The following is a 27,669-nucleotide window of genomic DNA, read 5'->3' on the forward strand; positions in this document are numbered from 1 at the left end:
TTTCAATGTTGGGTCTTGTGGTTTACAAAGATCAGTTTTGGAGCAGTTTGTCATAATGGGGGTATGTCAAAGCTGTGAACTTTATGACGTGTCTAGAGTTCACAGTCTATAATAGACTGCAGATATGAGATCAATAATAGATTTGTTTTTCCATAGTTTATCCAAGACACTTTGGCTCACACTGTCAAAGGAGTCTTTTGTTATATAATAACTTGACACCTTTGACTTCTGGTCAGCAGAATTGGCTCTCACTTGTATATTATGATTTAACAGCTCTGTCTGGTTGCTCCACTTCCTATTAGAAATTGCAGTCAGATCACATATTGCTGTCTTCAAAATGGAAGGGGAGGAACCTTGGGAAATGCAGTCACACATGCATGTGTATGTGTGTACATGTTGAACAAAATGGCCCCAGTACATTCTTTCATTTATTTCAGTCATTTGACTGCTGCCATGCTGGAGCACTGCCTTTAGTTGAACAAATCGACCCCAGGACTTATTCATTTAAGCCTAGTACTTATTCTGTCGGGCTCTTTTGCCGAACTGCTAAGTTATGGGGGCGTAAACACACCCACATGGAAAACGGACGTCAAATGATGATGATGATGCAGATCACTGAGCTATAGACAGCTTGCTGGCATTTCTCTCTCAACAAATCAGCCGCTGTGTTTTTTGAAAATGAGCAGAATGAAAGTTCCCTGACTTTAAAAACAGGGGAAAATAAAAGTTACTGACAGGAAGGGCATCAGGCTGTATTTGTCTAATCCAGGGATCCTCAACCATTTTTTAATCTACGGACCCTTTTGATTACCATTTTATTCTGGTGGGCTGTGCGTGAGAAGACCCGGCAAGCCAAGTAAGATCGTTGCCAGTGCCCCTGGACTGGTTCTTGTGCGGGTGGCACATGAGATGCACCATTTTGAGCGTGGCCGTTGCCAGTACCGCCTGACTGGCTCCTGTAGGATTTTCGAGCGAGATCGTTGCCAGTGCCCCTGGACTGGCTTGTGCGGGTGGCACATAAAAGACACCATTTCGAGCGTGGCCGTTTTCGTGCGGGTGACACGTAAAAGCACCCACTACACTCTCTGAGTGGTTGGCGTTAGGAAGGGCATCCAGCTGTAGAAACTCTGCCAAATCAGACTGGAGCCTGGTGTTGCCATCCGGTTTCACCAGTCCTCAGTCAAATCGTCCAACCCATGCTAGCATGGAAAGCGGACGTTAAACGATGATGATGATGATGATGACCCTCCATAGTCATTCAGTGTTTGAAAACAAGTTTTATAGGAAGTTCTTTCCAAATTCCTATTTTGTTTTCTCCACATTAACCTGTGTAGGTTGAAGTCTGCAAAATGTTAGAGAAAGGAACCCAGCTGTTTCTTGCAATGCATATACCAATACATACATCTAAAGCAAAATTTTTCCAGGGGGCCCCTCAAATCCTATTGTGGATCCCTCAATTTACTATTTTGTTGCACGAAGCCCCGAAAATCCTCAAGGGCCATATGAATCCTGTGTGAGAATCACTGGTCTAATCCATGTTAGCTTGGAAAAATGGATGTAAAAGGAGCAATGATGAAGACGAAGCTGATATAATATGTGTACATATCTATCTATATGTATATGTGTATATGTTCACATACACACACCAGACAGACACGATGTCTGGGATTTACTCAGTCAGGGCTGAGGTGAAGCTAAACAAGAAGGACAACATCCTCAAATGGTTTTGTGATAACTTGTAGCTTTGTATATTCAAGGAAAGGCCAATTTCTGTTTTTTTAGCATTCTTTTTTATTTCCTAACTTTCTACTCTACATCAACAGCAACATCAGCAAGTGTCTAGCGGTTTGCACAGTTATTCAGGGTGGAAAATTACAGCCTAAATTTATAAATACACCAACTGTTTATTGTGTTTTAAGTTTGTGTTGCAGAATGAATAACTTCATTTAGTACAGCAACTTAGATAAATATTGGTAGGCTGCAGTGGTGAGCAGTTTTGTCAGTTGATGCTTGTTATCCTGAACACTAACTAATTATAATGAGTTACAAGAGAGGGTGTTCATGTGTGTATTCTTAGCTGAGCGGTGGACAGAAAATATTAGGAGGAGGAAACGATTGAATGATAGTGTTTGGTTTGTATGCTTCTCGTAATATGTTTCTAGTCTTTTGCATATTTATTCACATGATTTCCTATTAAATCATGCATTATTTCATAGCTTTGAGATTTTGATGGTGTAATTGCTTATTTTTTGAATGACATTATAGGGCTGGTGTGAGAGGTAGGATCTGTCCAGTTTGAACATAAAACAAGTAGGAATATCTGGGCTGGAATATGGCCAGTTTAGATACTAGCCAGGAGCTAGCTGTGGCATAAAATCTGCTCCCTTTCAGTTTGAAGTACTGTGAGTCAATGGTAGGGTTAATAACTTAGAGACAATGGCCCAGGATGTTATGATAGCTAAAACAGATCTAAAAAAAGATTAGGCCTTTTTAAGCGTTTGTTACCGTTTTCCTGTTGAGATTCACTGCCTTTGTTTCAGTTAACTTAGTAAAATAACTTTGTCATTATTAAGCTGGTGTTTGAAACAAATTAATGTGAAATTTTGGCCAAAGGTATTAATTAGAGATCACTCCAAAACAGGAAGTTTGTGTCACAGAACCAAAAGTGGTCTCTGGGCACGTTGGTATCGGAAGGGTTAAGCAAGTGGACATTGCATATTCACCCAACTAGCAACAGCAACAACAACAACAGGAAGAGAAAAATCAAACGGTAAATTAATATTAATGGAGAGGATTAATTATACATGGCTGGCTGAGTTTGCACAAACACACAAGTAATAATATTGACCTTTTTGGCGGCATACCGTTTTATTTAGTATATACTGCTGATCTGAATGTACACAGCTCATTTCCAGCTACTCGCTCTTTTGAGATATTTCTCCAGTTCACAATTACATATTTTGCTTTATAATTAATTAGAGGTTATGATTATTAAACTTGGAAGACAACTAGGTTTGTGTAAAGTTCTATTTTGGACCTATTCATTGTTGTTTTTCCAGGCTGATCTGGTTGTTAAGCATTGCATTCTTTTTTAACTTGTTATCTCATCTTCAGCCTAACATTCTCACCATTCTGGGGGTTCAGACCCTCTGTATGGCACCTTGGGCAAGTGTCTTGTAGTATAGCCTTAAGCCAACCAAATCCTTATAAACTGATAGACAGAAACTGAAAGAAGCCTTTTGTATACATATTTGTATATGTCTGTGTGTGTGTGTGTGTGTGTGTGTCTCTCCTTGTTTTGACATTATTTAATAGTTGTAAACAAGAGCACTCAGTGCTTTAACCTCTGCCAAGGCAGCACCAATGTCGTCGCAAGGATTAGCCAGAGATGAGTTTTGAGAATATCTGAAGCAAACTCGACTGCTCCCACAAACGAGAATGAACCCAACCGTTCTCAAAAATTAAGTAAAAAAAAACCAGGAAAATTAATCCCGGATCCTTGTCCAGTACTGGATCGACCCCAAAATCACGAGGCCAAACAATTCTGAAAGTTTCATCCGAATCCATCCAGCGGTTCTTTTGATGTCTTGTCCATGGACAAACAAACAAACACAACTGAAAACAATACCTCTGCCTTTGCTAAGCTGGAGGTAATGAGCATCACCACACAAACACTGTCGTTTGTTACCAGTCTTCCATGCGAACATGTTTGGTCACGAAGAAATATCACCTCGCTTGAAAACAAGCGTTTGTAACAGGAAGGGTATCTGGCTGTTGAAAACCTGCCACCACAAATTCCATCTGACCCATGCAAGCACGGAAATGATGACATGAAATATGGTGAACATGGGTTTGTCTCTGCTACTGTTTCCTGCTGTTATCAATTCACGATACTTTCTCACTGACAAAGCATCCTCCACTACCATGACATATCTACATCATCACAGCTGTTTCTCTTCAATTATTCAGATTGAATAAATTATCACTTGTAATACTTTTAGAATATTTGATATTGTCTGATCTTTCAACAAGTCACCACCTTCACCATCGTCATGTAGGATTTAGTATCTGCAATACTCTGATAATACTTGATCAGGATGACGTAGGCCAGTGGGGGGGGGGGTTCTCAACTGGGGTCTGTATGACCTTTACGGGGTCCACGTAAGATTTTGTTGCTAAAATTTTATGTGCAATAAAATTGGTCACACGTCTACAATACACGAAATATTTTAACAATGTTTAAAATCCAATTCCTGACAATATTCAGTTATAAAAATATACTAGGATTTTATTTAAACATTGAATGGTTGTCGGGGTCCAGTAGAATAAAATAGGGGTCGATAAGTAAAAAATGGTTGAGAACCACTTATTGACTGTCATGTTTACTGAGCTTGCTCTGTGCTTTGATCTCTTGTAAAACTGTCAGTTTTAGGGGAATGTGAAATTGCTTTGGAATAATTTAAAAAAAGAAGAAAAAAAAGTTTTTTCTTTTGTTTTGTTTTATTTTTCCTCTCTTCTAACCATCTGATCCTCTTGGTGGTTTCTGGTCTTTCTGCTTCATGGTGCTTTCTGGTCTCCACTGTCCTGTTTTTTGTTTCCAACTTTGACTCTCCATAAATCCCAAATTTTATTTTGGTATTTATGGGAGTAACTGTCTTCGAAGACTCAATTTTGTTGTTGAATGCTCGAAATGAGGAGTAGATAGATTGCAGACAACTAATGAAGGGTCATTCTTTATGTTACTTGTCCTGTTTTCCATCTGTATATCTTGTTGTTTGCGTACTCAACGTATTTGTTTTCGTATTTCATGTTGTTTACTGTTTGTGACATCCTGTACCCATATATATATATATATATGTGTGTATATATGTATGTGTGCGTATATATATGTATGTATATAATGTATGTGTATATATATATATATATATAATGTATTATACTATTATTTGTGATGTAGCTGGCTAACTTCTCACAGTATTTCCTGACTTGGTTAAATTTTCACAATACTTAAAAGAAACTTAGCTGACCCCTCATAGTACTTTATGATTTAGCTCATGTTTCACAGGGACTTTATGACTTGGCTAACTTCTCAACGATATTGTGACTAAGAAACCTTCCAGTGACTTATTTGTGTCATGTCCCTTGCAAGCTGATCTAATTTGTACAAGTGCTATCCTATATTCATTTAGAGCCATAACTATGTTGTCATATTAGTAGTATATGAAACGTGTTACTGTATGTACTGGCTCTACATCACTGAAAGGTTTAATCAGTCTTAACTCCTTATAGCTGTTTCTCCACCTTTGGAAGAAGGAAAATTAAATTAACATATAATATGTGTACAAAACCAATTTGTATACGTGTAAGACACGGTTGTGAATGAGAGCTGAAATTCACTGTAAATATAGATTTTTTTTTTCTCTTTTCTGTTTCTGTTATTATAATATTCACATATTTCCAAACCATTTTTCTCGTTTGTTGTTTGAAGCCCTGTCCTCCAGGTAGCTAATTTAAACTGATAGCATTCACCAAAACCTCTTATCAAGACACAGGTGTAGCACTAAATTAGGTTGTATCGATATTTTGAAGGACAGAGACAGAGAGAGAGAGAGAGATATATTCAGACTAATAACTTCACTTATTAATCGCTAACGAGATTAACTCTGACAGAAACAATTCAGGAAAATATGTTTGTGCTTATATTAACTGTATCTCATCACATTAGCTTCAATATGTTACTAATTTGACTGGAATTGTTTTGAAATTGAAGCTTTAGGTCTGTTTTGGTAATCAATAGTCATTAAGAAAACAGAACTGACCATACTTTGTTTCGGCAAAAAGATCTTGGTAAAAGATTTGTTTTACAATTAATTACAGCCAGGTGAAAAAAAAAAAAAATAATAAATAAATAACAGGCGCAGGAGTGGCTGTGTGGTAAGTAGCTTGCTTACCAACCACATGATTCTGGGTTGAGTCCCACTGCGTGGCACTTTGGGCAAGTGTCTTCTACTATAGCCTCGGGCCGACCAAAGCCTCGGGCCGACCAAAGCCTCGTGAGTGGATTTGGTAGACGGAAACTGAAAGAAGCCCGTTGCATATGTATGTATGTGTGTGTATATGTTTGTCCCTCCAACATCGCTTGACAACCGATGCTGGTGTGTTTACGTCCCCGTAACTTAGTTGTTCAGCGAAAGAGATCGATAGAATAAGTACTAGACTTCCAAAGAATAAGTCCTGGGGTCGATTTGCTCGACTAAAGGCGGTGCTCCAGCATGGCCGCAGTCAAATGACTGAAACAAGTAAAAAAAAATTTTTAACACACTGTATGCAACTTAGCCATCTTTAAAGACAGGGTCTGCTTTGCTCATACAGGGTATTTAGTATTGTACAGTATTCCCAGATTTCTGGAAGCCAAATAAGTGGTCTGTTACTGTATTTGCTTTGTGTCAGTCGGTTGGTCATATGTTTATCAGTAGTATGTGGGGGTGGTGTGGGGTGTCGTATTCAATCCGTTGACGCTTTTGTTAGCGTATTTCTATTGAAATCTTCACTGCCTTTGTGTTTCCATTTAATTTTCACAATGAAAGAATTCAGAGAGATTTTAGTGAAATAATTAATGAATACATCTATTTCTATCTTAAACTAGTGTTTGAAGAACATAACTTATGAAATGGTTCTTATGTAAAATTATGACTGGAAGTTATAATATAAACATGAACATGTTAATATGTGGTAGGGAGGGTTGTATCAAAGAACTTAATAAGGTCTCAGTTAGGTTGGTACCAAAAGGGTTTAAGTTGGTTGGATGATATGAGGGAAATTTGGGTACTATTTTGAGCAGGCCAAGCCACTGTGTAGAGGCTCTCCTTGCTCAAAACTTCCTTATAATACATGAAAGCTTATTGTTGAAATAGTGTATGTGTGTGTGTGTCTATACATGCAAACACACACATAATATAAATTAGTAACAAAGATGTATCGGTGTCAGTTCATTACAGCCGTTTCAAGCGACTCCTTTAATTTATTAAATACCTCAATTTAAGTACCTAATTCAATGGAATCTTATATTATATTTATATACACACACAAAAGAGGTGAGCCTAAACAGGACACCTTACATGCTAAAAGGAACAGTCAAAGCCCAAACCATGGTTAAGAGTAATTTCAAAGGGGATTAAAAAATAAAAACATTTTCAATAGTTACCACTTGTACCTAGGTTTCGAACATTAATGAACAAATAAAATAATTTGTTATCCATGTTCTGGGCTTTGACTGTTCCTTTTATCATGTAAGGTGTCCTGTTTAGGGTCACCTCTTATGTGTATAAATATACACTAATTTTATATGAAAAATGTGTTGTCTATTGACTATTTTATACATGCTAGCCACTGGTAGAAAAATTTCTCTAATTTTTCCTACCCTATATATAGAAATAGACAATGGGTGTATGGTTTCTGATGACAGAGTTTCATGGTCAGCCTTCTTGCATGACATTGTAAATGGAAACTGAAAGAAGCTTCTCGTGTGTGTTCACATTTCTGTTTCTCCAAAAATCACTGAGCAGTGACATTGTTATCATTTCCCTTGTTAACAAGTTTCCAACTGGCTTTGCAAGAGATCCCTTACCTTAAAAACAAGTAAGGGTTTAGAGCAGAAAGGGCATCGGGCTGTAAAACAATGCTTCAGCAAAATATCTAACTCATGGGAAAATGCACATTAAGATAAATATATCAATTTTGTTCCTGTTTCTTTTCTTTTTGCTGTGTTTTATTGATTTATGGCATTGGCCAAAAAAAAAAAAAAATTGTAGAAAAGGTTTTGTCAATAGTATGTATATAACTTCTGTAGTTAGATAGCTCTATAATTTCTGAAAACGTTACAATTTTTAAATCTTCCAAAAATCTTGCATTGGCAACAAATTACAGCAGCTAAAATGAAAGTTGAAAAGAGTAATGGGTATTGATTTTCCTTGAAATTTTCTTGTCACCTTTCCTGTACTCTCGGCCAATGTGTTTCTGGTAACAAACCCATTTTGCATCTAAATTGGATAATTTTCAAATGCTTTTGAGACCATCTCCCTTCATCTTCTTCTAGCCTTTGATGAATGTAGGTGTGAAATTATATCTAGACATACTAGTTACATAGACATAGACTATAATTAACTGGCAGGGGGGAATAGCTTCCTAGTGGCTTTCCAGCGCTGCATAAGTTTGCAACCTTCTTCGGCTGTACAACATGAACACAAGCATTGATAAAGCATCCCCTTTCCATCACACCAATGACTTTCACTACCAGTTATGCAATCCTCTCTTTCTACTTCCTTTCTGCTGCCACTATTACGTATGTGCTACATAATTCTGAATGAATATATTCTGTAGCACAGTGTTGAAACTGTAGTAGCATTAGTCTTCTTTTAGTTATTAATATGCTCTTTGATCAATATATCCTACATACCAATTCCAAGAAGGCTAAAAGGAAATCTCTCTCTCTCTCTCTCTCTCTTCTTCCCACCAAACATTAAACCTGTAATTTCAGTGGAAAAGAAAGGTGGTGAATAGAACGGAGAGAATGCCCCGTGGTAGTTGTTCCACCACCTCTTGGAGGTCATCTCTGTCTTTTGGCCTTTATAGAGGTGGGGGGTTGGTGCAACTCTTAGATCGCCAGACGTGATGCTTTGTGATATTTTTCCCAGCTCTTTGTATTCTAACATCAGCGCCTGCAGCAACACCAATGCCAAACTGTTTCAGCCTAAACTAGCAGCTTTTTCCCTGGATAAACAAGATAAATGGTGGTGGTATGGAGAAGGAAGATAAACATATATGCATAGACAACCATCAGTCTTCCTTAACAAAAAAAAAAAAAAACAAAGAAAGTCTTGCCCTTGGCTGCAGACACATGTTGATGCATGATCACTCTTGACAAAGTAATCAAGTATTTCTGTTATTAATTATGTTCTGTATTCCCACAAATTACTTATAATTACCAACTGGCTTAATGGTCATATTTATATTCTTATGATAATTAAAACCATTAATAATCATCTTCAGACTATAGGACTGTGTGTGTGTACACATACTCTTTATTCTTTATTTGTATATTAAGGCTACCAATGGTTTTATGTAAAGAGGAGTCTCTGTACAGATACGAAGCCTGCCAAAATGGAGATGAGTACTCATGTGGCAGGCTTGACAATTGTTAAGATTCCTCTTTACATGAAACCATTGGTAGCTTTGTTTACCCACGACAAAAGAAGGAATATTTATCCACTAGTGCAGTGTTGAGTACTCATTCTTACTGATTGATATTAGTGTTCGTGTATGTGTGTGTATGATATACTAGACATAAGTTTCATAAACTACAAAATATAAATATCCTCACTACCACACCTGAAACGTATCTGTTATAACTCTTTATCTCGATTTAAATGTACGTGAAGGTATTTAGAATGCCTGAACTTATTTCTGCAAATGTGCTAAGCACTGATGCTGATCCTAGTTTAATCAATAAGCGTAGGATCGAGGTAAATGCTGTAAAAATAGGGGGTTGGGTCAGTGGGGTCGCATTTAAGCAGCCCTTCAGAAATTGAACCGCCTTACGATACTCCCTGGGAGTTCATGGTATGAAATTCATTGTCATTGCTCTGAATTTAGTTTGAAATGCAGTGGGGCCCCAATTAGGTGACCCTTAAAAAAAATAGACCCCCTTTGGACATTCCCTGGGATTAGGAGAGTTGCTGGTTTGACTTTCGCTGTCATTGCACCAATGGTCTAGGAGGAGTTAACAAACATAAAAGCGTAACGGACAGAGAAACATTACTCAAATTTATAATAGGAGATAAGGAGATACATATATCGTAAATATGAGGGTAATAAATTAACATAATTTATTAACAGTGGTTAGCATGCATAAATACAAGTCATAAGACTAGCATAGTTTTAAAAATATAAAGACTGCATAGAATATTTTTATACAGAGAGGGGAGACCATTGACAAGACTCCTTAATGCTAAAAAGGCCAGTTAAAACCCAAACCACAAAAAAGAATTCATGAATTCCCTTTTCCATGGTTTTGGGGTTTTAACTGGCCTTTTTAGCATGTAAGGAGTTTTGTCAGTGGTCTCCTCTTTCTGTATAAAAATATTTTATACACTCTTATCTATCATCATCATCATCATTTAACGTCTGCTTTCCATGCTAGCATGGGTTGGACGATTTGACTGGGGACTGACGAACCAGATGGCTACACCAGACTCCAATCTGGTTTGGCAGAGTTTCTACAGCTGGATGCCCTTCCTAACGCCAACCACTCCGAAAGTGTAGTGGGTGCTTTTTACATGCCACCGGCATGTGTAGTGGGTGCTATATTTTCTCCTGTGATGAAATGAAGGAAGTTTTTGAAATTGGAAATAATCCAATTGTATATACTGTTTATGTAGTTAAGCATTTTGAGATGTCAGCTTTCTTTCTCTTGTTTTAGTTATTGGACTGTGGTCAGGCTGGAGCAACACCTTAGTCAAGCGTATCGATCCTAGTACTTATTTTCCCAAAGTCTGGTACTCCTTCTATCCCTCTCTTTTGCCAAATCACTGTGTTACAGGGATGTAAACAAACCAACACCAGTTGTTTGACAAGAAGCCCGTTGTGTGAGGGGGCAGGTGTTGTGGGTAGACAAACGTACGTGACAGGCTTCCACACAGTTTCCATCCACTATATTCACTTTCCCAGTATGCTATGTGGTGAGACTGAACTTCAAATCACATGGTTGCCAAGTGAGCTTCGGAAAATCTATGCAGAGCCAAGATTTGTAGCCCTTAAATCTTGTGTAAGGGCACAATATTTTTGTATCCAAATTTTCAGGTTTCTTTAGAAATTCTGGTATTTAATGGGGAAAGCTACATTCATTGAATATATTGAATCTGTTATAAGTGCAGGAATTCAAATAATGGTGTTTTTTGCCCTTAGGCTTGTGCATTATTTGAGTCACAAGTTCAGAGTTCCATATACTTCTGTTTCTAATTATGCTATGTATTCCCACAAATTACTTATAATTACCAACTGGCTTAACAGTCATATTTATATTCTTATGATAATTAAAACCAAACCATGATGAATAAGATTATAGTATATTCTTGGCTATGAATTAGGCGGGGATTTATTTAAAGACTGCCTTAGGTGCTTAGAAGGTAACCTAGTGACCTTACCTTGGAAATGTAGCGTTTCTTCTTATTAACAATTATTAGTATTAATTAGAAACATGTCTATAGAAATTTGTTGATAGTTTGTTTCACTGAAAAAAAATTGTTTCATTATGAAAGATACAATGAAACTGAAAGTGTGTGATGCAAATAGGTTCCTCGACTAAATACAATATCGTGATTGTCTTGATGGCCCAAGTTAAAAAGATCGTATTTTCCAGCATGTAAGTTGACGTAATACGTAGTGTAAACAAACATCATTGCTGTCTTTCCAAATCGTATTACATTTCACACAGAATGTTTGGTCCCCAGAGTCGTCTTGGTCTGCAAGTGGCTCTATCATTTATGGTTGTAAATTTTGGTAGAAAATATGGTTTTTGGTTTACTACAGAGTTCTTGGTGCTACTCTTCTATAAAAGTACCAATTCCAACCTGTTATATAGACATTTCAGTTTCAAAGAATATTTTTAGTTAACATAATTATTGATTTCTACATTGGTTTCACTTCGTTTTTTCCATCTGCATACCATCTTGCCTGAGATCTCCTTCGGTTCAATGATAGAAATTTCCTGTTTTAAAGAGATCAAAATGGAAAAGTCTTCCATTATAATTGCGTGTTATGTTCCAAACACTAAACAATTTCTGATTTAAGAACAAAGATGAGAATTTTGAGAAGAAGAAAAAGGAGGAGGAGCTTAGTCAATTCTGTTGACCTCCGTACTCGAACCATACTTTACTTTATTGAACCAAAAGGAATCGAAGCTTGAACTCAGAATACAAAGAGCCACAACAAATGCTACAAAACCATTTTTCTGATACTCTAACGATTGCATCACCTTTCTGTCTTAATTGCAACAGCTATTTTACTAAATTCTTCATTTTTAAAAGTTAATTGAAGTAAAGCTTAATATATTTCAAGAGTAATAGAATGACAGGTTTGGTGGCGGTGGAGTGGGGGGGGGATCTCCTATTCAGCTTCCTTCCCTATTTCCTCCTACGTTCTACTTGCATGACATTTGGTACTGCCGTTTCAAAGGTGGTTACTTGAATATAATGTGTGTGTTTGTGTGGCTTCAACGTTTTTATTTATTGTAGTTTTTATTTTATTTTTTGCAGAGCGAAAAGATTTGTTGCCTTGAAGGTTGTTAAAAGTGCTCAGCATTACACTGAAACTGCACTTGATGAAATCAAATTACTAAAGTGTGTAAGTATTCTGTATTTGATGGCTAAAAAGGGTTACAGTCTTTCAACTGGTGATTGGTAGGACATCATCATCGTTTAACGTCATGTTGGCATGGGGTTGGATGGTTTGACTGAGGGCTGGCAAGCCAGAAGGCTGCCCCTGGCTCCAGTCTGATCTGGCAATGTTTCTATGGTTGGATGCTCTTCTTAATGCCAACCACTCTGAGAGTGTAGTGGGTGCTTTTTATGTGCCTGGGATTGAACTCAGAATCTGAGAATTCGTAGCCTGCACTCTTATCCACTACGCTGTATGCAACAAAAAAATGACATCAGCAAAATCAAGAATACCTTAGGAATGAGAACAGAGTACCCCATTAGTGAAATAAAGGGTTGGGTTCAAAATTCCACCAGGACACTTGATGAAGGCTGGAGAGTACACCAGCCGAAACATTATGGAAACAACAAACGAGGTGAGAACACCTGCCTGTCCATTGCAAATAATGTACATAATTCCTCATCCCAAAAATATAGAATAGTATATAATCACTTCTCTTTCTCCTCTCTCTCTCTCTTTCTCCTCTCTCTCTCTCTTTCTCCTCTCTCTCTCTCTCTTTCTCCTCTCTCTCTCTCTTTCTCCTCTCTCTCTCTCAATCATCCACACACTCAAGCACCACGCGGATTCATAAACGCATATTCACACGCATATTCCTCTCTCTCTTTCTCAATCTTGAACTGTATAAATAAGTTATAAATTTTCTTCATCCATTCTATGACGCACTGGAATGTGGTTATTCCCCCAAAAAATTTTTTCTTTGTTTTTGTTTTTCTTTGTCCTGAATGAAAACTCTGAAATGAATCTGTCTAGGTTAGCTTTAATGTTAACCTTCTGCCACGAAACAGGTTGCATGTCTATATTTAAAAGCTTGTAGTTACAGCATTTGTGTGTTTTAGGAACAGGTTTACATTTAAAACACCCACACACACTGTACCATCTTGGCAATCTCTGTACTCTTTGGTATTCTTCAAATCATGTGAGTTTAAAATTGTATTTACTGAAACTCGTTTTAGGACAAAGTCTTGCCAATCACGTTTGGCTTCTTCCATTTTATTTTGTCCTAATTGAACATTAGATGTCATTTAAACTTAATTCTTCCTCTTCTCCTTCTTCCTCTTCTTCTTCTTCCTCTTCTTCTTCTTCTTCCTCTTCTTCTTCTTCTTCCTCTTCCTCTCCTTCTTCCTCTCCTTCCTCTTCTCCTTCCTCTTCTCCTTCCTCTTCTCCTTCCTCTTCTTCTTCCTCTTCCTCTTCATTTCATTTGTTTACTTTAAGTTGTTGTAATCGTTTGTCTGCTCTGATCAAAATTAATATTTATCTTTTACTTGTTTATTTCTTTATTTCCCACAAGGGGCTAAACATAGAGGGGACAGACAAAGGGATTAAGTCAATTGCATTGACCCCAGTGTGTAACTGGTACTTATTTAATCGACCCTGAAAGGATGAAAAGCAAAGTTGACCTCGGCGGAATTTGAACTCAGAACGTAACAGCAGACGAACTACTGGGACACCCCTTTGAAGGGTTTTAATCAAAGCAGATCAACCCCAGCCCTTTTTTTTTTTTTAAAGTTATTCTCTCATATTCTTTCCCCAAACCACTAAATTATGGGGGGGTAAACAAACCAACACTGGGTGTCAAGTCATGGTGGTGACACGCACATGCACGTGTGTGTACTTATATCTAAGTACATACGACAAGCTTCCACACAGATTGCATCTACTAATTCTATTCAAAAAACATTACTTAGCCTGGGGCCATCGTAGAAGACACATACCCAGATTGTTGCACAGTGGGACTGAACCTGAAACCACTTGGTTTACAAAGTGAGCTTTTTAACCACACAACTGTTGGTTTAGCTCAGTATAACTGTTTAATAATATATCCTGATATTTTTTGTTTGTATTTAAAAATTATCACTTCAAATCGGAGAATAAATATTATAATATATATATATATATATATATATATATAATTGTTAAAGAGGATGACAAATGTTAAGGCAAAGCAAAAACATCTCAGGTCATACATTATTATTATTATTATTGAAAAAAAGATTCTAAGTCTTACAGCTGTTTCCAGAATATCCCAGAGTGTGGGATATTCTGTGAACTAATCCCCCATATATATATAACTACACTCTCGGAGTGGTTGGTGTTAGGAAGGGCATCCAGCTGTAGAAACTCTGCCTAATCAGATTGGAGCCTGGTGTAGCCATCTGGTTCACCAGTCCTCAGTCAAATCAGCCAATCCATGCTAGCATGGAAGGCAAATGTTAAACGATGATGATGAACGTAGGTTATAGTTGAATTTGTATTCTTTGTTTAAGTTTGCTTGGCTTAAGATTATTTTCTTCTTCTCTTTCAGGTCCGAGACAGTGATCAGAATGATAGCAATAGAGAGAAAGCTGTGCAATTATTAGATGATTTTAAAATAACTGGTGTGAATGGAGTACGTATCCTTTTTACCAGAGTTTACTCTGCCTGCTGAACTCCTCAAAGAATCAGTTGTTCTCCAGCTTCAAGTATTTAATCTTCCATCTTTTCTTTCATCTTATACTGGTTCCACTCATTAGACTGTGGCCATGCTGGGGCACTACCTTCAAGAATTTATTGAGTCAAATGAATCGACTACAGTACTTGTTTTATGTTTGCTACTTATTTTATTAGTCTCGTTTGCATGGCACTAAGTCACAGAGTTAGAAATATAACCAAAACCGATGGTGGACACTATGTCTGTCTGTCTGTGTAGCCAACCAAATAAACGCATGCACGCACACACATACACAATGGATTTCCACATTCTGCCTACCAAATTTGCTCACAAGTTATGGTACAGCCCAGGAGAAGATTCTTGCCCAACGCTACTGTTCAGTGGGACTGAACTTCAGAGTATATGGTTGTGAAGTGAGCTTCTTTGCCATGCAACCAAACTTGTGCCTATTATGTAAAATAAATTAACAGGTGAGTCAACGACTATTTAAAAGGTTGCAAGACACAACGAAAATCTCAGAAAAATAAATAAGTAAATGAGTGGAAACTTTACCAGTGAGTGTGTTAAATAATAAGGCACTGAAAGAGAATGACTCTCCCCAGACACAACAGAATATGCTTCAACTCACATAAAGAATCTTGCAAACCAAATCCAAAATTGAAATAAATTAACAGGAGTTTTACGTAAAATTATTACCAAATATTTTAATTTAAAAGTAAGAGCATTGGGTTTTAATGAAGAAACTAAAGGCTGCTTTGGTCAGGTTGTCTCAAGAGTCCAGTGATAACTGACCAGTTCAGTATTTCTTTTATTCGTTTGTCATTTGACTGTGGCCAGGCTGGAGCACCGCCTTTAGTCGAACAAATTGACTCCTGGACTTAGTCTTTGTAAGCCTGTTATGGTCTCTTTTTGCCGAACCACTAAGTTGCAGGGACGTAAACACACCAGCATCGGTTGCCAAGTGATGTTGGGGGGGACAAACACACACACACACACACACACACACATAATAATAATAATAATATACACATGACAGGCTTCTTTCAGTTTCCGTCTACCAAATCCACTCACAAGGCTTTGGTCGGCCTGAGGCTATAGTAGAAGACACTTACTCAAGGTACCATGCAGTGGGACTGAACCCAGAACCATGTGGTTCGGAAGCAAGCTTCTTACTACACAGCTACTCCTGCACCTATTTGTGTAAATTCAGTTATTGTTTTTCTTCTTTTTTTTGTGTGATAAAAGCAAAAGATGTTTTCCTTTTCTTAACCGTGTCTTCAGATGTATGCATGGTTTTTGAAGTTTTAGGTAACCATTTGCTTAAACTAATAATTCGATCCAACTATCGAGGGATTCCAATTGAGAATGTGAAAAATATTATAAGACAAGTGAGTAAATGTTCTTTTTGTTTTTTATCCAACATAATTTTCTAATATAGATCCTGCTGAAGAGCTTGAGTCACTTAAAAGGGGTTCTTTTTCTTTTTTTTTCCTTTCAATTTCCTAATCTTAGCCCGCGTCGCGTCCTGTCTAAACCTGCCTTCTAATAGTGTCGTGTTAGTTTCATTTCCAGCAGCCAGAGCCGACCAGCTGTTTGGTGGTACAAGCCTTCGAACCAGGAGGTGGGAGCGCCATGAACGAGACCGCTACCTGTCAATCAGCGATGTTGCTTAAGTGTCAGCCAGTCTCACCTAGTGATGCTATTTCCCAGTCGGCATGTTATGGCTTTCAAGCCATTTTTGGTCTTCTCGGTTTCAGCCATTTATAGAAGCTAGCTTTTTCGACTGCCCCCTGTATCTTCCTTATTACTTTTCTCAGCGCTGAGCTCAAAAATGCTTTTTATGTGTCATTGGCACGGGAGCCAGTCGGGTGGCACCGGCATCAGTCATGCTCGAATGGTGCTTTTTATGTGCCACCAGCACGGGTACCAGTCAAGGGCACTAGCATCATTTCTTCCTTGAAATCACCTTTTCATTATCACCTTTGGCTTGCATCAGTTAGCTTATGTTTGCACAAAAACATTTTTCAAGTTGTAGTAAAGATTATTTGCCAACATAACATGGCAGTCCTGGTTTAGGACTATTGTTGCTGTAATTTAGCCCTAGGAGACATCGTCTCCAGCTGGCTATATGACATGATCTGTGCCCTTATATTTTCGAATAAGGGTGTCTAGCACCCTCACTCAGCTCAAAACAATATTTATGTTGTATAACCAGTTTGTGTTGTATAACCAGCCGGAGACGATGTCTCCTGGGGCTAAATTACAGCAACATTCATCCTAAACCAGGACTGCCATGTTATGTTGGCAAATAATCTTTACTCCAAAGTACTGTTGCTGAATATCTCGTTGTGAGATTAAAAAAATAGTAATTTTCTAATTTCTCAAGTTACTTTTCAATTCATGCTGTAGGATTTACATTGTCATCACCATCATCATCATGTACTCCAACCCATGCCAGCATGGAAAATGGGCGTTAAATGATGATATGTATATATAACAGTCAGTTGTAGCAAAGCCTTGTCTGGCATTTATTTCAAGGGGAGATAAATCTGTCGAGACATTTTTATTTACATAAAACTGTTTTTATTCTTCTCATGGCTGATATAAGCATATACTTACTTCTTTTTCGGTTACTCTCTCTTTTTCTTAATTAGTGTTGGTGCTATGCTCTCCATGTAGTGAGAGAAGGCTTTGGATCTGGTCATTTGCAGTCATCTCCATCACTGTCAATCTATCTACCTTTGTCTTTTCAATGGAATTCCTTAGGGCTCAGTGTATCACCATCTGTGCTGACCCTTACTAACTTGATAATGAATTGCCTTAATATTATAGTAATTGTAAGGGTTTCAAATTTTGGCAGAAGGCCAGTAATTTTAAGGAGTTGAGGATAGTTGTGTGATTCTATAGTTTCCATGTTTTCAAAATAACTAAAGATTGAAGTTAAACAAAGTTTCATGTTATATATTTGAGAGAATTAAATTAATCTGATTAGTTATCGTTAGTCATATTCAAGTAACCTCTTCTATAAATGTTTTCCCCCAACACTGCATGGCAAGTGAGCTTGCTCTTTTACTCTTTTACTTGTTTCAGTCATTTGACTGTGACCATGCTGAAGCACTGCCCTTAGTCAAGTACATCGACCCCAGGACTTATTCTTTGTAAGCCCAGTACTTATTTTATCGGTCTCTTTTGCCGAACTGCTAAGTTACGGGGGACGTAAACACACCAGCATCAGTTGTCAAGCGATGTTGGGGGACAAACACAGACACACAAACATATACACACACATACATATATATATATATATATATATATATACATATATACGACAGGCTTCTTTCAGTTTCTGTTTACCAAATCTGCTCATAAGGCTTTGGTCAGCCCGAGGCTATAGTAGAAGACATTTGTTCAAAGTGCCACGCAATGGGACTGAACCCAGAACCATGTTGTTGGTAAGCAAGCTACTTACCACACAGCCACTCTTCTGCCTATTAATTTTCATAAAATAAATTTGCAGAACTATAATTTATTCAAAACTATTTATTTACCAAAAAAGACCATCTTTAATGCTTCTGGTTTACTTGTGTTTATATTCTGATTTCTTTCTTTTTTTGGTTAATAATGGCTCTTCTTTTTTTGTCTTTTATTTTTGTAGGTTCTTCAAGGACTTGATTATCTTCATAGAAAATGTGAGATCATTCATACTGATATCAAGCCAGAAAATATATTGATGTGTGTTGATGAGGCGTATGTTCGGAAATTAGCCGCTGAAGCATTGGAGTGGCAACGCCTGGGGATCAAACTTCCTGGTTCAGCAGGTAAGAGTTGAGCAGCTGTTTTGTGTTTGGTCGCAAGAGCATATGAAGTGGTGGTGGTGGTTGTGGTGAGGTGGGACTATGAAACTGATGTTTATAGAAATATAAATATATAAATGAAAAATATGGACATCAAAGAACACACACAGACAAGGGATTAAAACTTCCTGTCTCTTGGATTATCTAGCAATGGGTGACTTCATTTGTTTCAGAAAATGAGGTCTTAGACAAGTAGAAATGCTGTTGACAGTTAATATAGGGCGATGCCTGTAGCTATGGAGAATAATCTGTATTGGGGCTGTACAGAAATTGGTAAGACCTGTTAACATAGCAAAACAGATGGAAGGAATGGTAAATGCTTCTTCTAGACCATTGTTTATAACCATTCCAAACATACTGGGTGAATATGGAATGTATTTGTTTGGGGCCTCCTTCAGATGTTATGTAATGTGTTTTAATGCTTATTTGGTCTCTGCTGACAAGAGAAGACAGCAGTGTGTGTTTGTCTGTTTGGATTATATAAACGAAGCAACACCATTGCGGAGCAGTGACAGACAAACTCTAAGGCACACACGTGCACACCTGAGTATGATGGACTTCTGTACAGTTTCTGTCTACCACAAAAGATTTCTGTCAGTCACAAAGAATTGGCTGACCTGGAGCAATAATAGCAGTCACTTACCCAAAGTTGTACGTGAACTCCAAACCATCTGGTTGTGAAACGAATTTCACACAGCTATGCCTGCTTTCTCTCTCTCTCTCTCTCTCTCACCAAAACACACACACACCCCAACACTCACATCTGAACTACACTTCTTGCATCTTCCACATTATCTCACTGTTCCTCTCCTGTCTGGGTTTGAATCCAAGCTATTAAGAATTCTAACATTGGACATTTCAATAATGGAACCATTCTGCTTTCCAGAAGGAAACACCTCCTGGAAGCCATTTACCACTGTCAACAATTAGGAAATCTCATTTAGGATATGACTGCTGTCTGCTTAAAAGTTCATTCTATTATTTTGGATAACTTCCATAAAGCTGCTTATTGCATTTGCAGGATATTTGATGTAATGCATATTCACACATTCTTAAATAACGTCTCTCTCTCTCTCTCTTTCTCTCTCTCTCTCTCTCTCTCTCTCTCTCTCACACACACCCAAACTAATCTGTTAATATTGATTTTATTGGCATTTGAGTTGCTCGTTTATATATTTATTTATGATTGCTGTTATTAATTCATTCGAGTCATTTTTTTTAACGAAGGCTGTATTTTTTGCCTGGTACCAATATTTCTTTCCTTGTTTTAGATTTTAAGAATTAAGGAAATCAATATTGATCTGAATAGTAATTTGATATAAAATTTATTCCTTGCACATGCCTGGTGTCTCTTGTTAGATTTTGCTTACACTAAGTGACAACAGTTCTCCATTATTCGTAAGCAACTGGATTGAGGATCTTGATATTAACGAACAAAATTAAGCAACAGAAATCATTTGCAATTAGTATTGATCTCTGTTTGAGCCAAGGGTTAGGTTTGAGAGAAATTCTAACATTATGCAATCTTATTGATGATAGGTGATGGCATCAGATGCAAATTATTTAAAATTATTGATTATTGATTACATTAATAAATATTCATTGCTTTTTAATTTTCTCTCTCTAGAAAAAAAAAAGAGGAGTTGTTTTTGTGTATTCCACCATTGATTTGTGAAGTCTTTTAGATGAATTAACTCTTTAGCATTTAAACTGGTTGTATCTGGATCAAAATATTCTACCTGTTTTATGTTCAAGCCAGCCAGATCTGGCTTCTCACACCCATCCTACAATGGGGTTCTAAAAACAAACAATCACATTGTTGAAATGTTGAAGATTCAGGAGTGGGTGTGTGGTAAGTAGCTTGCTTACCAACCACATGGTTCCAGGTTCAGTCCTATTGCATGGCACCTTGGGCAATTGTCTTTTACTATAACCTTGGGCTGACCAAAGCCTTGAGAGTGAATTTGGTAGGCAGAAACTGAAAGAAGCCCGTCGTGTATATATATATATATATAATCAAATGAAAATTGTAGTTGTGACCCTTGTACCTGTAGCACGTAAAAAGCACCATCCAAACATGGCCAATGCTAGCTTCCTCTGGCCCCTGCGCTGGTGGCATGTAAAAAGCACCCACTACACTCTCAAGGTGGTTGGCATTAGGAAGGGCATCCAGCTGTAGAAACACTGCCAGATCAAATTGGGGCCTGGTGCAGCCTCCTGACTTCCCAGACCCCAGTTGAACCATCAAACCCATGCCAGCATGGAAAACAGACGTTAAACGATGATGATGTGTCTGTGTTTGTCTCCCCACCATCACTTGACAATCAATGTTGGTGTGTTCACATCCCTGTAACTTAGCAGTTTGGCAAAAGAGACCGATAGAATACATACTAGGCTTACAAAGAATAAGTCCTGGGGTGGATTTGTTCGACTAAAGGCGGTGCTCCAGCATGGCCACAGTCAAATGACTGAAACAAATAAAAGAATAGGAGACAATGCATAATCAGTTCATAACATTCTGACAGGTCAGTGGTTCAAACCTGGGTCCCAGCTCAAAACCTGGACTCTGGTTGTTGCATTACCATTGTCATCCCATATAAACATAGACAGACATCATCTTTGGTCTTCTGTTGAACAACTTGTGTGTATGATGTACAGAGCTTGTAACTCGGATACATCATACTTGCTTCATGTCGAGGGCCCACACTGCTCACAGATATAGGAGTATGTCTGGCTGTGTTGTATTTTCTCCAGTCTCCGATTCCTCTCGAACCAAAGAAACTTAGGCTTCTATTGGTATTTTTCTGAGTTTGATTTCAAGCAGTGACCCGAATAATAATAATATTGAAAAATACCTTAGGAACGGGAACCCAGCTTCGAAATTTCCCCCAGACCCCTGATGAAGGCTGGAGGGTATATCAGCCGAAACGATGTGTTAACAACAAACAAGATGAGGACAAATATCCGTCAAATGTAAATGATGTAAATAATATTCTTTTGGGGTTATGTTTGATAAAAGCTGAATCTATATTATTAAGGCATCGTTTGACTCCCAGATGCACATTTTGTCACTCACCTTTTCCTTTGTTTGAATTTATGGGATTCTTCTTTTCCTTCCTGAAATCTTTGGAAGTGCTGAGCTGACAGCTGGTTGGTTTGCTGAGAAGTGAATGAGAACAGACTTTGCTGTTTGAAGCTCACTGCTTATTCGTGTGAAGAACAGAATGTAAACATTGTGTCCATGAGTCTGCCTACACACACACACACACACACACACACACACACACACAATGTGTGCTGTCCAGTTTCTGTCGGCCAGATTCACTTAAAAGGCATTGGTTAGGCTAAGACTCATGAAGAAGATACATTCCCAGGAGGCTGTGGGAATGAACCAGAAACCATTTGGTTGTGAAGGAAGCTTCTTAACCATCCATCCACAAATTAAATCAGTTAACGTAAAAAAGACCATGCCTGGTGGGGCTGGAGTTGAAGACACTTTCCCAAGATGCCATGCTGTAGAACTGAACCAGAACCCATGTGGTTGGGATTCAAACTTGTTAACTACACAGCCATGCCTACACCTTAGTTCCAATCATGTATTTTCAACTCTTACCAAGAATTGTATTTCCAATACACTTCATTTCTTTAAAAATTTCCCCCCTTTTTTTTTTCTTTTTCATAATTTCAGTAAGTACTGCTCCCAAGGAGAGGATTGATGCTGTAAAAATGACCAAAAATAAGAAGAAAAAATTAAAAAAGAAACTGAAACGCCAACAGGAACTGATGAACCTCCAACTGCAACAAATGGAAGAGACCTGTGCAGAATCAGAAATCGGTGCTACCAATGAAGTGAGTTTGGCATCTCTCGTTAAATTCTCAAATGTGTGACATTCTTTGTTGTTGGTGTTCATAACTCTCTCTTTCTCTCTCTCTCTCTCTCTCTCAATATTTTTACATTTTTATCTTGATATAAAACATCATCTCTGACTGCCATAACTGTCCATAATGTTGCATCCTCTGAACACAAATTAGAGATCAGTTAAATAATTAAAATAATGAGAATAATGAAATTATTGTGTTTTGTGCTCTCAGGTGCCCTACAACTCATCATCAAAGGTGCACATACAGTAGATAGAATTATGTACAAAAGTCAGGAAAGGGAACAGTGCAGGAGTCCTGATGTGCATGCGAATGGAGGGTGGATATCTGGTGTTGTATTGACGAATTTCAGGAAGTGTTAGCTCACATGTGCACACTGTTTCTCACTCGAGTCCTCCACTGATTTTACGATGTCCTAAATTCCAGACACATGCTGGTTTAATCTGCATTACTGTAGGTTTTACAGGAGTTTGTGGGGTTGAAATGGTGCAGGGAGTGTGTCTGTAAAAAGCCGTTTGATGAAAGGGGGCACTGAGTACTAAAAGATGTGGACCTTTTATTAATTGTTACTTAAAATCTTGTTTGAGATATTATGAAGCTTGGTTAATTTTGTAGCCAGTAATTCAATTCTACATGCTGTGTATCGGATTTCCTGGGACAGGAAATGAGTTTTTACTCGCTGGTAAGTCCAAATCATCATCATCATCATCATCGGTTAACGTCCGCTTTCCATGCTAGCATGGGTTGGACGATTTGACTGAGGACTGGTGAAACCGGATGGCAACACCAGGCTCCAATCTAAATTTGGCAGAGTTTCTACAGCTGGATGCCCTTCCTAACGCCAACCACTCAGAGATAACCCCTTTAACATTCGGATTACTCTGTCAAATGTTACATTTATTATTAATGTGGTGCTGGTGCCACATGAAAAGCACTCGGTCTACTCTATAAGGTGGTTGGTGTTCGTAGGAAGAGCATCCAGCTGTAAAAACCATGCCAGGACAGACATTGAAGCATGGTGCTGTCTTCTGCCAAGCCAGCCCCTGTCAAACTCTCCAACCCATGCCAGCATGGAAGGCAGATGTTAAATAATAATGATGATGATAAGGATGATGATATGCATTGTTTTGAATTAATCATGCATCATCTCATAGCTTCAAGATTTCTATGATGTGATTTGTTTTTAGAATGGCATTGTTAGGTAGGTGAGAGGCCAGATATGGCCAGTTTGAATATAAAGCAGAATATGGCTGGTTTAAATGCTGAAGGCGTAGATTAGACTCTGTATTAGGAATGATGTTGCTGAATTATTAAGTTGTGGTTGTGTTTGAATTTATAGAAACTGTTTGTTTTATTTTTAGCCAAGAGAAACGAGCAACTCCTTAGACAAGAGACCAAACATGGTTCCTTTGTCCCAGAATAGCATTGATGCCGGAGATGATGATGATGATGAAGATGATGACGATATATCATCTGCTACCGTGACATCACCAGAAGAACAGCAGAAGTCTTTGCCGTCTCCACAGCCCAATTCACAAGACAATATTAATTCACCAACATCTCCAACAACTTCGAAAACATCTGACAAAACAAGTAATCTTCGTCTGCTTTGTTTTCATCCCTTCGTTTGTGGACCTGGATCCCTTACCCCTCTTCTTTTCTTTATCATAATATTACTCTTACAATACATTACTTTTATTTCAATTAAATTTTGAAAATAATGAAGCATTTGGTAAAATAACTGTCAATTACCTAAGCCTAATTAACTTGAAATTTTGATGGAAGGTTTTTTACTTTAGATTGTTTTAAAGCAGAAAGTTTGTGTCACAGAATTGGGTCAGTCTCAGGTGGGTTGGCACCAAAACAATTGATGACAAGGACAGTTTAGTCTTGGCAGAATTCAATTGCCTCTCTAGTGAAATGTATGGCACATACTAACATCTTATTCCATTTGTGGTTGCTTCATTCTTCATCTTGTCAGGAATACTTCAAGTTTAATCTGTATCTTCATTTTCTCCAATCAATAGAATTTAAAACAAATTCTCTTCTTCCCTTCACCTTATCTTTCTTTCAAATTTTTTTATTTCCAAATTTTACTGTCCTTCAATTTTTTATTCATTTTTGTTTTGTTGCTGTCGATGTTGTTATTTGAACGATCTTTTAGTCTTTGAAGTTCATTTTTAATTTATGAAATTTATTTTTGTTATTTTAACATAACTATTTGTTGTTAGAGGTCCAGGATTATATAATCTTTGTTCCGTCAGCTTCTGCTGCTGCTGTTGGTGGTGGTCGTGGTGGTAATTGTGATAAACTAGTCTTTTTCAGTTCCTTTTATCGTACTGCCACAAAACACTATCTTTACTTCTTGTCACCCACATTCCAAAAACAAAGCCATTTTGTGTGTGTTTCCCAAATTTTAATGTTTAATCTTCTTCCTTGGTCTGTTCTCTGTTGGCACAAGTTGGACATATGCACACATCTCAATACGTAGACACACAAACATGTACACATCTGGGAAGTGTTTCTTTATTTACCCTGTATATTGATTGTTAACAGCTGTTTTAAATTAAACAAAGAAATTTCTTGCTTATCTTTATGACAAAAGTTTTGAGTTTAGCTTGGTTTTATTTTAAAAATTAAGGTGTTAGGGAGTTTCTTTCTCCTTGAAATTGTTTAATGGTTAATTATAATTTCTCTCGGTGAGGTCTCGTATCAGCATTATTCTACAATATTTGATTCTTTTTGAAAACCGTATCTTAGCTATTTCCTATTTTTTATATGCATTTTTATTTCAATTTTATTGATACTGTTTTTTTTTAATTTGATACTAAATTGTTTTTTTTTCTTTTACGTATTTATTTTACCCCGGCGTTTCTAGTTTCTGTTCATTGTCACTTCTCTCTCTCCTCCTCCCCCAATTTTAACACTTACTGATTTCTTTTGTTTTGTTTATTTTCTGTCTGTTACCAAACATTTTCATGTTGTGAAGTTATTTTACTGCATTACTAAAAAAAGAAAAAAAGAATGGCCCCTCTCAAGAAAGAAAGAAAAATAATAAAAATGACAGACAAAATGATTTCTCTTAGATGGCAGTGGTAGTGGTGGTGAAGTCTGTAATTTCTCAAGAACTCATCAAAAATGTTCCAAATATTTTCCCATAAATTCAATCAGTCTTTCATTCTATTCTTTTGTTTCATTTTTTTTTTTTTGGAGTTAAAGCATCATTTTATCCCCCCCCCCCCCCTCCATTTTAATGTTTCCATAGATATTCAATTTTATATTTTAAATGATATTTTGTCACCATTTACTGCTGTCTTCTGAGACTGTCAATGTTGATCACCACTGCTATTTCATCATAACTTGCATTTAGTCATTTTTACTGATATTACAGAAACAAATGCTTTAATAAAAAAAAAATTTTTAAATAAAAAAAAATCTCTGAAAAAAAACGTTCTGAGCATCTTTATTGGGTGCTGCTTGTGCCATTTGCATAGTTTTTGTCCAGCATCTGTGAAACCCCTGCAAAAATATATTTCTGAAGGTCTGCCCCGAGTAAGTACTCACTGTGAAAAGAACGACACGGCAGATATTGTGTGCTGAGTTGGCGAGGCAGGCCAATGCCTCTTGCTTCATCACTTCATTCCCATTTTCTTGCATCATTTCAGATAAAAATTTGAATGATTATACTCAAGAAAGCAGGGTAACAGACTCAACCAATGTTGACAGTTCTCCTAATTGCGATCTTCCAAATAAAAACATTAATAATCGGAACATCACCAAACAACTTGCTCAACCGATCTGTAATGGACAGTACGAATCTCAAAAGACTAAGGACTGTAATAAGAATTCTTCTGACACTGAGAATCTCAATTTAGCACTAAATGAGAAAATGGAACAGAACTCGTCTGAGGGAAACCGTGTACAAACAATGAATCTAGGGTCTGCTGGTTCTGAGAGGAAGTCGCGCGGTGAGTTTGGTTGAGTTTTCCATTTTGAAATTCCCTGCATGGCTCTTGTTATGGACTTCCCAAAGAAGTTCCACGGGTTGGGACAGGTGGCATCTTTCTCAACAAAAGATCACGCCTTGAATGCAGTCTTTCAAGTTTTGTTGTTTTGTTTGACCCCACCCCTAGCCGTCATCGTAAGTCGAACTTTGACCTTTTTTTTTTTTTTAACCTTTTTGATGTGCCTTTTCTTGTACCATTTGTCTACTTCCATGAAACCCTGTTCTGTGGAGTGGTGTTCTGATTTCAGTCCCATGCATACAAATCTATCTACTATATATATATATATATATATATATATATATATTCTGTATACATGTGTATGAGTTATGTTAGCAGTCAATACAGTTTTGTCGTTTCAAGCATTTGTTCTCAGTCTTAGCTTCCTTGTCTCTAGTTTCCATTCTGCTCTTGTTTCTGACTTATGTCTGTGTCACTGGTGACTGCTCTCAACTGATATTCTTCTTTGTATCAGAATGTGCATACAATAACAGTATAAACTTATATATGTATATATACACACGTGTGTGTGTGTGTGTGTGCACTCAGACACACACACATTGTAATGGTGCACTTTGGTTAACGTAACAGATAACTAAATCAATGGCGTGCTGCTTAAATTCTTCATGTGTGTTTTTAAAGTTTAATTTCGTTTTAGTAACATAGAATTAGGAACTGTGTGTCTTTGTGTCCTTCTTTTCCTTTTCTCTTGTTAGAAATATTTTGGTTGCAGTAGGATCGCTTAAATGACCTGCATACTTTCGCAGGATAAAATCATTGGGCGAAAGGATCAGTGTAGTTAAAAAGGAAGCAAAAAAAACGTATAACGAAATTCTTTGTGTTTGTGTCTTGTTGATAGAAGCCATGGTTTAACCTGTAGGTGGGCTTCTTTTAATGTTGTCCCTTCAATTAAGTTATTCTGTCGACCTGTTATTTGTTTGTAGTCGACTTCTTTGTCTGCATGGAATTTCATTTTATGTGAAGTGATTTTGAGGTAGAGTTGTGGCTGTGT

The 27,669-nt window shown here is 37.4% G+C and overlaps 1 protein-coding gene across 24 annotated transcripts in view; it reads left to right on the forward strand.

The window, feature by feature from the left end:
* The window catches only part of LOC106873685 (SRSF protein kinase 1), a 269,109-nt gene that overhangs the window by 236,734 nt on the left and 4,706 nt on the right, over positions 1–27,669 (forward strand). For 15 of the 24 annotated variants that reach the window (XM_089360399.1, XM_089360393.1, XM_089360396.1 and 12 more), the window contains 7 exons: positions 12,312–12,399; positions 14,795–14,882; positions 16,202–16,308; positions 18,576–18,738; positions 22,463–22,623; positions 24,015–24,246; positions 26,319–26,621. In XM_089360399.1, coding sequence (XP_089216525.1) covers positions 12,312–12,399; positions 14,795–14,882; positions 16,202–16,308; positions 18,576–18,738; positions 22,463–22,623; positions 24,015–24,246; positions 26,319–26,621 — 1,142 coding nt within the window. The remainder of the gene's footprint in view (positions 1–12,311; positions 12,400–14,794; positions 14,883–16,201; positions 16,309–18,575; positions 18,739–22,462; positions 22,624–24,014; positions 24,247–26,318; positions 26,622–27,669) is intronic. The other 9 variants (XM_052971936.2, XM_052971939.2, XM_052971937.2 and 6 more) reach the window with 1 other exon arrangement.

The sequence above is a fragment of the Octopus bimaculoides genome, chromosome 11 (assembly GCF_046866305.1).
Source record: "Octopus bimaculoides isolate indiv1 chromosome 11, ASM4686630v1, whole genome shotgun sequence".
Classification (NCBI taxonomy): Eukaryota; Metazoa; Mollusca; class Cephalopoda; order Octopoda; family Octopodidae; genus Octopus; species Octopus bimaculoides.